The following is a 15,422-nucleotide window of genomic DNA, read 5'->3' on the forward strand; positions in this document are numbered from 1 at the left end:
GCTCGCAGCAACAGAGCCTGCAGTAACAGCTAATTCGATCTCTGATGCAGCACCCACCACAGCCTTGGTGACATCGCCCATCTTGGCCACAAAGGTAGTGTCCCTATCGGCCACAGTGCCAATGTCCTCAAGTGTTCCTTCCACCAAACTGGGTGAGCCATCATCTGTTTCGTTCATATTCTTGATGCTAGCCTCATCAAATAATTGGGCACCCGAAATGTCAATTGCATCTTGTTCTAGTGCAGCCTGCTTGTGAGAAGGCATCTCACGAGAGTCATTTTGTAGTGTGAGGCTCATGTATTTCTCTCTCTGCCTTGTCACCTCCATCACTAGAATCATCAGCTTCTTTCATATCTTGATCCTCAGCATGGTCTTCCTCCTCCCTGAGAAGGTCATCATCATCTGGGTTAAAATCCTCCTCATCTCTTAGGATCTCGTCCACCTTGAAGAAGATCCTATACATGTTTCTGTTCACCGCAATATCTGCATCAGTTGGTACAGCATTGGCATCTAGCACGGCCACCAAAAGCCTCACCACTCCTGTCCTCCTCAGGTAGGTAATATCTACCTTTTGAGTAGCCCCAAGTATGGTCCCAACTGCCCATAACAGTAGGAAGGATCTGATCTCATATGGAACCCCAAACACACGTACCCAAACTTGTTCTAGCTTCCTCGTAGGTTTAATCTCAGTGTTGTATTCCTCAAAGAGCAAGACCCCTTCCCTAAGCTTTGTTGTAACTGATCCTATTGCCACCATCCGATCCAACTCAATTTTGCATGGGAAAGGTACAACATAGGCCTTGTCCCCGTGCTCATGGACTTCCCAATCCCACTTCACTGGCAGGATTCTAGCAAGCTCGGATTTTAGCAACTCAACAGAGACCTCACCTTCCAAAATGGTGACCAAGGCCGTAGCAGACACATGATCTGGAGGAATTGTCGGCTTTGCACCATCTACAGGAACGTGGAAGAACCCAAGAGGCCAAGACCATCACCAGCAAGCCCGCAGAAAGTAGCCGACGGCTTCGGTCCACGGAGTTGAGGACACTGATTAGTAAAATGCTCAGAACAGATACTGCATCTCAAGATTTTCTTCTTCTTAGCAGCTGGTTCTTCCAAGTTCTTTCCCTTTTGCTTGCCAATATTGCTCACCGTCTCCTTGTCTGTTCCACCCGAACCACTAGCCCCTTGAGAGCTTCCATTGCCACCGTGCCCAGCAGACCCTGGGAAACCATCGCCGCAGCCCCCCAGACCTACCGGCACCACGGCCACCACCTGGTGCCTTCTGCCCAACACGGCCTTGGCCGCGCCCTCGTCCGTGGCCGTGATCGCCGCCGCGGCCCCGGCCACCCCTTGCTCGATCTGAGAGTTGCCGAAGGCCACCACGAACACCACCGCTTCTGCCTGACCCTTTGACTGCATTCATCATGAAAAATATTTTACGATGATATCTACTTATTCAAATTAAACTAACATCTGCAGGGTGCAGGTTAGCTAGCTAGATTAATTTTTGCACATGTAGAATGCGTTACAGGATCTAATGGACAAGTTCTGCTATGCAGAGTTGAGAGCAAGTAAACTTTGCATGGGTTCTAGCAAACCCAGGTCCTGATCAAGTGGGCGTTCCAGAATGCAGAAAAAACAAAGAGGACTGGTATATGGAATCAAACATGAAAAAGACAAAGAGGCAGAATTTACATAATTGCTGCCCTGTTCCTGGTTTCATGGGACTGGACGGATGTGCATGATCGATGAGCCTAGCAGCAAAAAAAAGCTGCGCGCGTCTGCACTGCACTACCACCACACTACAGAACCATGCAAGAGCTAGCGATCGCAGCAAGTGAAAGATGTAGCTCGGGCAGGCGACAGTCATAGGATGCAGCGGCAAGCTAGCAGGTAGCTATAGCCGCTGACATTTACACTGTTCCGTACCAAGAATTCATGCGCATCATGGCGGTGTGGAGAGGTAAGCAGTAGATTGCCTCCTGGAAATGGGGGGTTTGACCTCTGCTCTTGGCATGGCTCTGCCCTCCTGCAGAAGAAGGGTTCATCGAGGGGAGCTAGCTGTAGGCTGTAGCTATACGGCTATATACCACTTCAGCCATCTCCAATTCTTCAGTATCACACACTTCACATGTAGGTCCCGTTTGGCACAGTTTCTTGAGTAGCGTCACGAAGAGTTTCACTTGAAGTTATGCCAAACAAGCATTTTTAGACCGGCTTTAGGCGTGATGCCGTCCACGGAGCCCATTTCAGCTCCCACTGGCGGGACAGAGTTGCAAAACGTGGCTTCAACCGGCTTCACTCCACCTCGACTAGCTTCACCTCCACCTCCAAACGTTTTTCATAAAGTTTCAGCTTCACCAGAAAAGCTGTTTTACCCTTTGTTTTAGGAGAAACTGAAGCCATACCAAATGGGATCAATAACATAAAGATCATGCGCAGAATTAAGTACCATATGATGTAGAATGTAGTTGTCATTTGGTAAAATTAAAATAGCTTAGCAATGTTATACTAAAATCTTGGTATGCAATGTTGCGTTCTGGTATTAGGATTTCACTAGTACATTCGCAATTTCATCTCCCCATAAATATGGTTTGTGCTAGCAGCAGATGCCGCCAACAAGACGTCGATATCTCTTCGATTCGATCTGCCCCTGACCCGCCAGTACGACGATGCTGCCTAGCTGTAGCCTGTAGGAACGCACAAACTAAAATTAAAGCGACGACACTACACCGGCCGGTCAAATCCCACGAAACATGCATGCTGCAGCCTGCACTCCTCTCACTTCTTCCTCCTACATTTGCCATTCATCAATACGAGCGCTTCCAAAACGTGCAGTGAGAGCTCATAAATCAATGGCGAGCAGCAGCAAAACCGGAAATCCTCGGGTTCCAGCTGCACAAAGGTCTTTACTCCTTGCATTGGCCGCTCTACCTGAAGGTAGCTAAGCGCCTGCCTGAATCTGCATGCATGACCAGCAGGTGGCCAGTATACAAACATTTTTTTTAGGGTAGGATTCGCGTTAGTCCTAGGAGGCGTATACGACGCGTGTCAATATAATGGGCCAACGCCACTCCGATCCGCATACGTGCGCACACGTACGTGTACACGTCGATGGATTTTTATGACAGGCATGTGATGACTTGCCCGGATCTGGCCATCTGGGTGAGCATTCGGCCTGAGGCGTGGCGTTGGACCGGCCCCGTTTGGGCTCGAGAGCTTCCCAGTTAGGGCAAACTCGTAGTAACTGCCCGTGGCTCGTCCCAAGTTACCCAACCCCGGCCATAAAGCTGGCTCTGCTGGCAGCTGGAGGAGGAGATGACGGACCAAAAGACGCAGGAAACCAGCAGCGGGCCAATTAAACGCCGGAACAGTACCGGCTATACTATACCACCAGCTACTCCGGAGTAGGCCCTTGCACTGTCTCCACTAACATTCCGGCAGATAGATTCCTCGCTCTCAGCTCTCAGCTCTCAGCTCTCAGCAGCAAGCCAAGCCAGCTCAGCTCGTTATATTGCTGCTGGGGGCAGCTAGCGTCATTGCAGAAAAGCAAAAGGAAGGGTGGGTAGCTCTCACTCGCCTGCGAGGTTAAGGTAGCGGAGGAAGATCAGTTTGGGACCTTGGGTGGCCTGCCCTTGTGTGCTCGATCCTTGGGCTGTGGAAACCGCAGGAGGAAGCGAGATATGGGGAGGGGAAGGGTCGAGCTGAAGCGGATCGAGAACAAGATCAACTGCCAGGTGACCTTCTCCAAGCGCCGCAACGGCCTCCTCAAGAAGGCCTACGAGCTCTCCGTGCTCTGCGACGCCGAGGTGGCGCTCATCGTCTTCTCCAGCCGCGGCAAGCTCTACGAGTTCGGCAGCGCAGGGTATATCCATCTCCCGTCCCCTGATCATACGAAATTCTTGCAGATCTGCTTCCACAGTCGCTTTCGTTTAATTTCTTGTTGGGTCCTCGGCCTTGCTTTTTTTGTTTCTTTCCGTTCTACCTCACAGATTTTCAATCTCGCCTTCGTTCTGTCCTGATTATGCAACAATTTCCGTATTCTGCATATCTATCTACCTAGATCGGCTGTCTCGTGATATCTATTTTTCTCCGCGTTGTGTAGTACTACCTGCAGCAAACTCTAGGCTTAGTGTCCTAGCTAGCTCCCGTGCGGGCGTGTACATGGATGAAGACCTTAGCTATACATATGCTTGCTTGGGGAATCTTCTCCAAAATTTTCATGCCCTAAACTTTATATGTACTTCAATTCTCCCCTTTCTTCCTTCTTCTCTGGGAAATTGGACGGTAGTAGCACACTCTCTTTTGATCTTTGTTTTGGGATTCAGACGTGTCTGCGTGTGTCTGGGAGCTTGGACAATACAAGCCCGATGTATAGAGTGCAACTTTTTTTGTGGCAGTATGGGCTTGAAGGGGAAAGGAGTGAGGTTTCCATTTAGATTCGGTTCATGCAGTTTTAGTATAAGTCTTGCTTGCAGATGTTGCTTTGATGCCCACTGAATTTATAGTTGCATTTTCTTGTAGTACATTGTTTGCCATTTCTTTGATGTAAAAAGTCCATATTTAATTATACCCACATATTTTTCGTTTGCTTTGTTGTTTTATTTCTCCTTTTCTTGTGTATGAGTGCGCTCCTTAATCTTACGATTTTGTTTTTTTTAAAAAAAAATACTAGAGGTCTGATCAGTTCAAAGAACAATAATATACTACTACTTGTTGTTCTAGTAGTACCAAGTGTTGAGGTCCGAGGGTTAGTATATATAATTTCATCTGCACTTTGTTTTTGTTTTTGTTTTTTTTCTTTTTTCCCTTCCATCGCACTGTTAGTTTGTAAATTCATTTTCTCAAACTAAAACATATATGGTTTTGTTCTAAAAAACATTTGATTGGCACCGGAAACTTTATTTCATGTCAAGAGGTAATAGTCATTTAGTTCATTAATATTAACGTACAAATCAATTTCTCTGAAAATGTCTAGACTAGAAAAAGCTCTTGCGTTCTAAGGGCAATTGTTTAGTTAGTTTTTTTTTTGTCAATACACCCCACGATGCATTAATCTGTTGGATCTACAATAGACAAAACTCTGGTGTTCAAAGTTTCTCAGTGGTATATAAAAGACATATATACTTCACTATTTTCCTAATGCCAATTCTCTCCCCTTAATTGTTTTACTTTAATTGGTATGATTTAGATACAGATTGTTTCAATTATGGAACATATATATAATAAATAGGTTTATCTAGTTAATACTGAGAATTGAGCATTATCAAATGGCTATACATCTTAAGAAAGTATCACTTGATGATATAGCCAATGCATGCGTAACTTTTCCTTGATCACTGCATGCACAAGCTAGTGGTGGATCCAGAATTTTGACTATGGGGGTACGGATTTCAGTGACACGATGATATAATTTAACAAAGAATAAAGATAAATATTTAGAAGGATATAGATATAACAAGTTACATGTTTCCATTATAAATAAATTTTGCAAATATATAATAGAAGCTAATATCTTGTGCTTTTAAAATCACTAGGAAAGATGTACGTGCCACAGGCACGTATTTAATTTTTCTTCCATCAAGCAATGATATTATTTATTTTCTTTTCAAAAATAGTACACATCTTTTTTTCCTTCTATAAAACAATGATGTCAATTAATATCCTTCCAAAACCATAAAGCAATGATGCCATTTATTTTTCTTCTAAAAATAATACACATCTTTCTTTTCCTTCCCTAAACAATGATGACAATTATTATCTTTATAAAAGAAAAAAATATCGTGAATTATGGGTGAACGCATGTGCAAAGGAAAATATGTGTATACTAAAGGAAAGTAATACGTTAATAAACATCTTTATTTTCCTTTCATAAACAATGATGTCAATTATTATTCTTCCAGAAGAGAAAATGACGTGAATTATGGGTCAATTTATGTGTAAAAAAAGTATATGTGTGCTAAAGGAAAGTTCATAAAATATAAATTACACGAACTGAATGCCAGCAATGTGATGATTTGATTCACCTCTATCACGATTGGCAAGTACTCCGATGACCATCATGAAGTTATTGCGGAGTTCAGCATCAATGAGTTTGGCACCTATTGTTTGGTCAAAATCTGTTACAATGCATAGGAATCTAATACGACTTAAAAAAACTATTTACATACCTAATACCCAAATCAATAATAATTCATAGAAAAAATTAAAATTCAAACTTAGAAATCCATAAGATATGTCTCCCTTGTGAAGAACGGATCAAACGAACACCTCGGGATCGCGGGGCCGATAGAAGCAAACAACCACGATCAAGCCGACTCATGAACCATGTGGCATCTCAAGGGCATCAATCATGTTCTACTACTACTACTACCAAGAATTTTGGGAGTTGAAAGGAATGCGCCTGCACTATGTGTGACACATGAATGCTATTACCTGTATATATATGCACAGGGAGCCACCCGCATCAATGGCAAGTATAAGGATAGAAAACATGGTTGGCTAATCTGTTTCCTTAATTGATGGGACAAATATTGGAAGGTTAACACAAATCCGACCTCCTATCCCTACATAGCCGGCCAATCCCTTGCTAATATGTTTCCTTAATTGATGAAGCAAATATTGAAAGGATGTCAAACATAAAAGGAAGGATAATCACCTCACAACCAAAAGTAAAGAAATAGAGAGATTTTAGGATGTCGAACAAGTTTTACCAAAATATCATTGTCGCCTGGTATACAAACAATGGAAAGTAATAAGTCTTACCAAAATATTATTGTTGCTTGGTATACAAATAATGGAATGTAATAAGTGGGTACAAGGGTGGGTAGATGAAAGTGCTTGGTGTAAAAAGTATTAGGATTTTGGTAGAAACATTTTGCTTCTATGAAAAAATGGGTCTCCATCCCCTTTCGTCAAAAATCTGGATCTGACAAGTGGGTCCTCCGTGAGAGGTAAGGTGGGCCTAACTTTGGTGAAAATTGTTTTCAATTGTTTCAACTTTTATAGTATATATGAGCTCTCTATAAAGAAGCTAGATCATTGGTCCTTACACACACACACACACACACACACACACACACACTAGTGTGTTTTTGTATATAGGCTCACACACACTAGTGTTTTTTTGTATATAGGCTCTAGAATCGGAAGGAAGAAAACAGTTAGTGGGCCATTTTCCTTCTCGGATGAGCACTTGAGCTTACAAAAATTGCTATTTGAGCATACTTGGTAATTTCGCAAAAAAAAATTGGGGTACAACTGTACCCCCATGCATCTACAGTAGATCCACCCCTAGCACAAGCCTTTAATTTTCAAGTACTCCATCCATATTCAAATATATGTCGTATATATATAATCTATCAGGTATATTTTTTTTACTTTTTTACCAAGTATATGTACTTTTACATATAATTTATTTATATACAATTCTGTATAATTTGTTTTTGCAGAGTAAACAAGACACTGGAAAAGTATCATAATTGTTGTTACAATGCTCAGGGTTCCAACAATGATTTTGGTGGTGAACCTCAGGTACTGTTAGCTGCATGCCTGATAACCTATCCAATTTTTTAGATTTGCAATATTTCCCATGTATTTTCAATTCTTGAGATAGGTTATCACATCTCAACAATTGATATAGTTTGTATTTTTCTTAAAAGTGGCAACAATTACGACATGATATAGTTTATAAAGTACAAACTAGATCATCTCAAGAATATTGGGCAACATTTTTTTTCAGAAAGCACAAACTATATCATCCCAAGAACTATATCCAATTTTTTTTAGAATTGTTACCCATGTATTTCTCAAAGATCTTATTGTTCTAGCTAATCTAACATGAGAGAGTTTGTACTTTCTTAAAAGTGGCAACATTTATTTTTTGGATATTTCATTACTAACAATGGTTATGTTTAAAGGATGTCTTGTTTATAACAATTTTCCTAAACAATATGTGTCAAGGCTTGTTGGCCAATAATTTAATTAGTAAAAGTCTTAATCATAGACAACATCTGGGATGATGAAAAAAAGTGAAAACTTGGCTTTTTATCTAAAATTTTGATTAGTAATAACTATTTATTTTGGATCTGATTGTTTGCTCAAATAACTTCTGATTCATTTCTTTGATTTGTTCTATAATAAACACACCCTTCAAATTGTATGGACTCCTAATAAAAGGACTGGATAGAGTAGTAAATTTAAGGGACCAGCCAGGCATTTCTATATACGAAGATTAATTAATTATACAAATATGTGTGTGTGCTTGCGCGCGTGTGTGTAGCAGTGAGGTTAATTATATTATATTTAGTCTGATGATAGGTCAAAATGCACACATATTATATTGCATTGATGATCATACTGCTGCCTATATCAGTGTGAGAATAGCTGCTTTTGTTGTTTTATGATCATGTTACCATCTCTCTAGCTATATATTTTCACTTGAACATCAGAGTTGGTACCAAGAAATGTCAAGACTCAAGGCTAAGCTTGAATCCCTCCAACGATCTCAAAGGTATATATATGATTTCACTCTAGATTTTTTTATCCACATAAACAGGATCGGTTATATGACCACTGCTATACATATTGAGAGACAAAAGTTTCTGAAAAGATAATTAAACAGAAACAAGAAGTTGTATTTCCTAAGTCCCTAAATATGCCTGACGACTGTGTCAAATTATTACTTACAATTGCAAGTATCCACTCACATATCAGTGTTTGTTTCAAAGGCACATGCTTGGTGAGGACCTTGGGCCACTGAGCATAAAGGAGCTGAAGCAATTGGAAAAACAGCTTGAATATGCACTATCACAGGCTCGACAGCGGAAGGTTCATCATGTATATTAATACTCCAACTTTCACGATGACACAGTATCATTATGTTTAATTAATTCTATCTAGAGCATAATAGTGCACGAATTGACAACAAAGGAGAATTTAATTAGTTAAATCTCAATATTACAAGTACAAGGATTGTACTAAAAAATATATAGCAACTATAATGCATTCTTAAGCATTGTACCTGAATATCTGCTATGTTCATTTCAGACTCAAATGATGATGGAACAGGTGGATGAGCTTCGCCGAAAGGTACATCAATCCAGCCTCCTCTAACCATGCTGGCAGTCATATTCACTAAATCAATATATTGCTCTGTATTTAAAATAGCAAGTACAATATTATTTTTTAAAATAACAGAACATATATTTTTTTTCTCTGGAAGAAAGTACACAAGATGGATTGTTCTGCATCAATCATGTATTTTTACAATTTTGTATGTACTGTGTTTATGCATGAGCACTGCTAAAAAGGAGAAATCTTGTTCTACCAGAAGTTGATCAGAACATTATTTTCCCTTCAATCCACAAATCACTCTATAAAAATAATTGGCATATATAGCTGCAGACTGCTAGATTGGCGGGGCTGTTTTCAAGTAGTTGTACTCTGCACGCTAATTGCTAGCGTAGTTTACGGATGTCACTAGAATGGTCGTACCAATCACACATGCGTTGTCAGATCATTTACTTACACTTCTACATCACCATGATTCAGGAAGTTTGATGAAGTACGTCTTTGCAACACTGTAGATTGCATCTACTAGAATTTCTATTTTACAATATCAGTTGATTGAGAGTTTCTCTTTAATAAAGGTCCACATGATTGTTCACCTTACATCCGTTTTGAATTGCACGCAGGAGCGCCAACTTGGCGAGCTTAACAAGCAACTGAAAAACAAGGTCTGTTTGTTAGCTAGTAACTGTCCTACCCTTGTCAATTCGTCCACAGCATATCAAAACTTATGCAATGGCTTATTGAAATCTTATTAATATATCTTCCAATACTTTCAGCTTGAAGCAGAAGGTTGCAGCCACTACAGGGCCGTGGCCGTCGTCCAAACCTCCTGGGCAACTGACGCTGCCGTGGGTTCCGACGGCGGTGCACTCCCCGCCCCAAATGCTCAACCGCCACCAGCTGCTATGGACTGTGAGCCCACTCTGCAAATCGGGTAAGCTTATAAAGCCAGAATCATCATGATTAATACATAATGAATCTGAAAGCAAGGACGGGCACTAATTAATCAAACTCCTACGATCTTTGCATGCTACAGGTATCACCAGTTCGTTGCCCCTGAGGCAGAAACCATGCCAAGAAGCAGCACTACTGAAGGAGGGGAGCAGAACGGCCACTTCATGCTCGGCTGGGCCCTTTGAGCTGATCTCGATCTACGGAAGCAAATAATTATTATGACGTACGTATGTATGCGATATGGCAATCGATCGATGAGACGTATCACTACGATAATTTGTAGCTGCTGATGGTATGTATGCTCTAGGTGCTGATGGAATGTACGCCCTTGCTGCAAGGCATGCACTGTACGTCTGTACCCTCTACCAATTATATGATGGCTCCCTGCTATAGTTTCAGAAAACAGTACTACGACGTAGCCTTCTGCTTGTCCTTGATTCTTGGATTAGAATCAACACTTGAGTTGAAGGCCATCCAGTTAAAGGGATTGTACTCTCTGTATTCAGGAGTGTGCGTTCATCTGCTCATCTCAGCCGGCCAACTGTGGATTGGACCGTCAAAGGGACTATGAAGGGCATGGACCAAATTAAATATGAAATATGTTTGTTGAGAACTCTATGTTTAAATTCGACATTGAAACCGAATCTTGCACTGTAAGAACCAACAACTGAAAGCTGACGTTGAATGTCAACCTAATCCTGGGTAGTCTAATATATATTTTGAATCTTTCCATCATCCACCGTCATTCAGGTGATTTATCAGTTGAGCTGAAGGCTAGTTGACTTAATCAATTCCACAGGTACCAACTTAAGGCAATTATGAGCAAGCGTTGCTTGAAAGGAGACCCCCTCCAATACGACAATGAAGTGTTATTAGAGGATCACTCGTCATGATCCATATATTGGGATATTGACTATGCCTTGCAAAATCTGTAGTGCGAATTTTTGAGCCACCTGATCATGATCGATAGTTTTATTTGCCTAGCCTGCAACCAATAGTAAAGTCAGGTGCACACGTACTGTGATGCGAAATAGAGGCTGATCGACCAGAGGGATGGGTAGTTAGGCATGCACTTAGGCTTGCTGTTAGCACAGCATGACCTGCTGCTCATCATGCACATGTAGATCAAGCTGCCATCCTGAAATAACTGAAGAAATCTGGTCTCTGCAGATGCAATCTGGCTGCAGTCAGTCTCTACCACAGGCAACGCGCTCCAATTTAGGTACCAGTCTACGGGCATGTACGACCTCTTCCCAATTTCCAACTGCTACTCGCCTACTCCGTGCACACATGCGCTGCACAATTTTCAGATGTGTGACGCGTACCCGCGATGAGGCGCAGAGAATGTGACCTGTAACCAAACGAGACCGGAAGAGGGGGACGTGCATATCCTCCTCCTTTATTTCTTTTGCATTGTTATTAGATCGATCGATCAGGTACATACCCAACCAAACATTAAGGCGTGATCCGTCAGTGGAAGATTTATATACCCTGCATGTGCAGGATGTGTGGTTGCGTGCGATTTCTTTTCTGGGCCACCACTAGATCTTTGATCCCTCTAATTTATGAGCAGTTGGGCACCATGATTTGAGCACGATGTACGGGATTAAGCAGAATGTGGTGGTTCTTTTTTTATTATAAGCGATAAGCGAAAAATGGTATTTTTCATGTTAGAGCAAGTATGTTGGTCTAGTCTAATAGGTGGTATTATGCATTGTCACGTCATCTTGAGATGATATAACAGGCAATACATACAATAGGTTGTCTTATGAGCTATCTCGTAGTATAAATATATAATTCTATAATTCGTGCATAGAAAAGGAAATATTGTGAGTTGCATGACAAGAACAATTTGTATAATGGTAAGGAAGTGGTCTCAGCATAGTTCTAAATTTTAGCTTATGAAGCCCTTGTCTCCCGAAACAATCAACTTGTTCTCTCCCCTCCCTCTCTCTCTCCACTATCTAATCAAAAGTTCTACGTGAACTTGTATGAGACGATCTATGAAACCACTAACGTTAACAATGTACTTGCCCCTACAACAACAGGTACAATTTAGCACTTGTTATCAAGTACTGTAAACAATAACAAAACCCTTTAGTCATAAAGCAGTTGTTGTGCATCCCCCCAATAACATTTTTTTTCTAACAAAATGTTATTGAGTTGTTCCAGTACCAATTTATGATTTATTGAGGGAGTTGATTTAGTTACAGTTCCCAATAATCTAATCCTAATATAACTAATTTATTGAGAGGGTGTGAACTCTCTATTTATTTGGAGAGAGTTGGAGTCAAATATTGGAACAAACCAATAAGTATTGGGGAAAGGTATAGGTAGTGAGAATCTGTTGGAGCACATCTGTTCACACGTGAGAACCATTTCAACAAGAAAAAAAGAAATGGAAAACCAGCTGCTACCACTATTACCAGCCCTGTTGCATCCTCCTCTCGCTGGCTGTCCTCTATGTTTTCCTGCTCCTCCACTGTTGCCACCGCCATGGACGTAACATCTTTTCCACAGCTCCTTTGCTGACCTGACCACTGTCCACTGTCATACATATATACTTGCAGTCTACAATTTCCCCACCATCATACTCGTCAGCAAATCTGAACCTTAAACTAATGGTGTCCTTTCTACTAGCAAATTATATTACTGCAAAAATGAACATGGGATAGACCAAGAAAAAAATGTGTAAAAATTGTATTTTTGTTTTGCCACTTTTTTCTTTCTCTGAATTGTCAGTCACTAAGTAATTGCCAGTTATGGATATAGTAACGAAAAATTAAGTTAAAGCCATGTCTTAGCAACCAACAAAAATTGCACTCTCATTGAAATATCAAAATTGTAAAAAAATCCATAACTAAATTAAGAATACCATATCAGTGTCACTGGACAAACTGTCAATATCCCGAGCATACATGTGGAATCCATAAGCAGTAGTTTAGTATATTAACTTTTCATTCGGCGGTACATCCATATCAGTATGTGTAATTAGTAAAGTATGGTTAACCACACGTTCCACGGGGAGGCTGATGAACGCTGCACACAAAGAAGCCAGAACAGTGTAACTTGCATGGATGAGAATGCAAGGACTTTGCTGCCCGCCCAACGCAGGCACCCAATGCAACCGATCTGTCGCTACTGATGATGGCCTCCATCAGGTAGTACACTTTATGCCAACTTCCAATCAACTTTTTTCTTTTTTGAAGCGGAACCTCCAATCAATTTGGATGGCTCCCATCATGGAACACCAGTGCAGTGGTTAGTCGTCCTAATCGCAATCAGTTCGCGGTTGGACCGCCCCCATCCAGCGCCAGCGGCACCGGCCGCCGGCCGAGCCCGAGGACAGGCCGGCATGTAGTATTACGTGGCGAGGGGATCGCCTAGCCGAACCGCGGCCGGCCGAGTAGGCGGCCGGCGCGCCGGCGCGGCAGCAGGTGGGAGCGGCACAGCGGGCACGTCACCTCGCCCAGGTCGATCCAGCGGTCGATGCAGCGCGTGTGGAACGCGTGGGCGCAGTTGCCCAGCCGCCGCACCTCGTCCGTCGCCTCCAGCCCCTCCAGGCACACCCGGCACGTCGGCGGCTCCCCCGGCGACGAAGAAGCCACGACCGTCAGCGGCCGCGCAAGGCTCAGCTCCAGGAACTCGACGGGCGGGAGGCGCTGCTTCACGGCCTCCGGCGCAGGGGCATCCCGCGGCGGGCGGCGCCGGCCGTTGATGAGCGGCGCGTGGTCCTCCGGGTTGTAGGGGAACTCGTAGAGGCCGAGGAAGCAGAGGATCAGCACGAACGTCATCGCCGCGGCGTGGAGGAGCTTGAACAGCGCGGCCACCGGGCGCGGCACCGCGTCGCAGTAGCTCACCAGCGGGAAGGTCATGGCCGGCGGCGCCCGGCAGGAGGAGAGTAGGAGACGAGCGGAAAAGACGCCGCCGCGGCTACACTTTACCAGCAGCGCCAAGGCGACGACGAGGCCGCCGTGGCCGTGCGCTCGCGCCGCCGCGGGGTGCACGCGTCTGCTGGTTGGCACAGGGTCACGGCGTCCGTTCGTGCAGATATATAGGGGACCCTGGGGAGTGGGGACGACGCGACCGAAAAGAGAGAAGAAAAAAAAAGTGGCTCGTGCTCCCGTGCTCAGCACGGCGCGCGCTGGTGGACCGATCGAGGGGGGAGTTGCGGCGTGCCTGTCGCTCTAGAAGTCGTGGCGGACTGGCGGTACGTTGGCACGGCGCGCCCGCGAGCGGCGCTGCCCAAGGGCGGCGGCCGGTGTCGTACGCGGGCGGTACCGGCCGGCCGGCGGGCTCATGCGAAACGCGAGCGCAGTGGTGAAAGTCGCCGTCCGGGCACATGGGACTTTGGGAGAAGCCGGCGGCCGGTGGCGTCGCACGGCTCGGGCGCCTGCGATTTCGGCTTTCGCCGCCGCCGGTGCCCGACGGGACTCTTCGCCCGACTCCGCAGGAGGCCCCGACGATCAAATTCAACACGGTCATGCGTGGGCCGTCACATCCAACACGGGTTCGGCGTGATCCGGTTCCCGGCGGGCCGTGTGGAGTGGATGTGTCATGTGTGTGATACGGTACGTTTTTATTCAGGTTGGTGCCGCGCCCGTGTCTCTGTGACATACTGACATGCTTATGCAACGGTGCCGCTTTTCTCTACTCCTTCAATCTTAAATATAAAATATTTTAGTTTGTTGTAAGTCAAACTATTATAAATTTGATCAAGTTATAATATCTTTTATCGTTCTTTTTTCTCCAATTAACGTAGGTTAGTCTCTATGAGAGTTTCATGGGCACAATTATCTACGACTGAAAATTAGGGAACTGTATCAAATGAGTTTCATGGTGAATAAAATTCTCCTCACATCTCATTCCCATAAAACCTCATCTTTCTCTCATCTTGTCATGTCAGCAAAATTGATGATATTTTAATGCTATGAAATTCTCTATGAAATGGATGACAAGGAGAGAGAAGAATAGAGTTTCAAGAGATGTGAGGAGAGTTTCATCATCATGAAACTCATTTGGCACAATTATCCAGTTTCCAGTCTAGATAACTATGTCCATAAAACTTCCACTGAGACTGGCCTTAGAGCCTGTTTGGGAGGGCTTCTTGCACGGCTCCAGGTGAAGCCCTCCCAAACGGATATTTTTGCAGCAGCTCCAGGGGTGGAGCTGCATCTAGAGCCAACGCTGGCTTCCATAGAGGAGGTGGAGCCACGAAAACGTGGCTTGGAGCGGCTCCTCCCGCAGGCCTGCGGTCCAAGACCATTTTGCCCCGGCCGCGCGCGCTGTCTCCTCGCGGCGGCCGGCGAGGCGGCGGCAGGAGGCCGGGCAGGCAGTGCGGGAGGCCAGCTGAGGCGGTGCGGGAGGCCGGCCGGCGGCGAGGCGGGGCGAGG

The 15,422-nt window shown here is 44.0% G+C and overlaps 2 protein-coding genes across 4 annotated transcripts; one reads left to right on the plus strand and one right to left on the minus strand.

The window, feature by feature from the left end:
* Window positions 1-3,446: 3,446 nt before the first annotated feature.
* LOC120683550 (MADS-box transcription factor 17-like) lies at window positions 3,447-10,642 on the plus strand. 3 transcript variants are annotated; one of them, XM_039965635.1, is made up of 9 exons: window positions 3,447-3,868; window positions 7,455-7,536; window positions 8,454-8,515; window positions 8,733-8,841; window positions 9,052-9,093; window positions 9,699-9,740; window positions 9,852-10,009; window positions 10,112-10,252; window positions 10,337-10,642. In XM_039965635.1, exons 1-8 carry the CDS (start codon window positions 3,687-3,689, stop codon window positions 10,212-10,214), a joined length of 780 nt encoding a protein of 259 aa, XP_039821569.1. In that variant the 5' UTR covers window positions 3,447-3,686; the 3' UTR covers window positions 10,215-10,252; window positions 10,337-10,642. The 3 variants fall into 3 exon arrangements, with proteins under 3 accessions (XP_039821569.1, XP_039821568.1, XP_039821570.1); XM_039965634.1 differs by having other exon boundaries at window positions 10,112-10,642; XM_039965636.1 differs by having other exon boundaries at window positions 3,450-3,868; window positions 8,733-8,832; window positions 10,112-10,642.
* A 2,229-nt stretch (window positions 10,643-12,871) lies between these two features.
* LOC120683876 (brassinosteroid-responsive RING protein 1-like) lies at window positions 12,872-14,047 on the minus strand. The gene has a single exon (XM_039965976.1). It carries the CDS (start codon window positions 13,902-13,904, stop codon window positions 13,413-13,415), a length of 492 nt encoding a protein of 163 aa, XP_039821910.1. The 5' UTR covers window positions 13,905-14,047; the 3' UTR covers window positions 12,872-13,412.
* Between the last annotated feature and the right edge of the window lie 1,375 nt (window positions 14,048-15,422).

This window comes from Panicum virgatum, chromosome 7N (assembly GCF_016808335.1).
Source record: "Panicum virgatum strain AP13 chromosome 7N, P.virgatum_v5, whole genome shotgun sequence".
Taxonomy (NCBI): Eukaryota; Viridiplantae; Streptophyta; class Magnoliopsida; order Poales; family Poaceae; genus Panicum; species Panicum virgatum.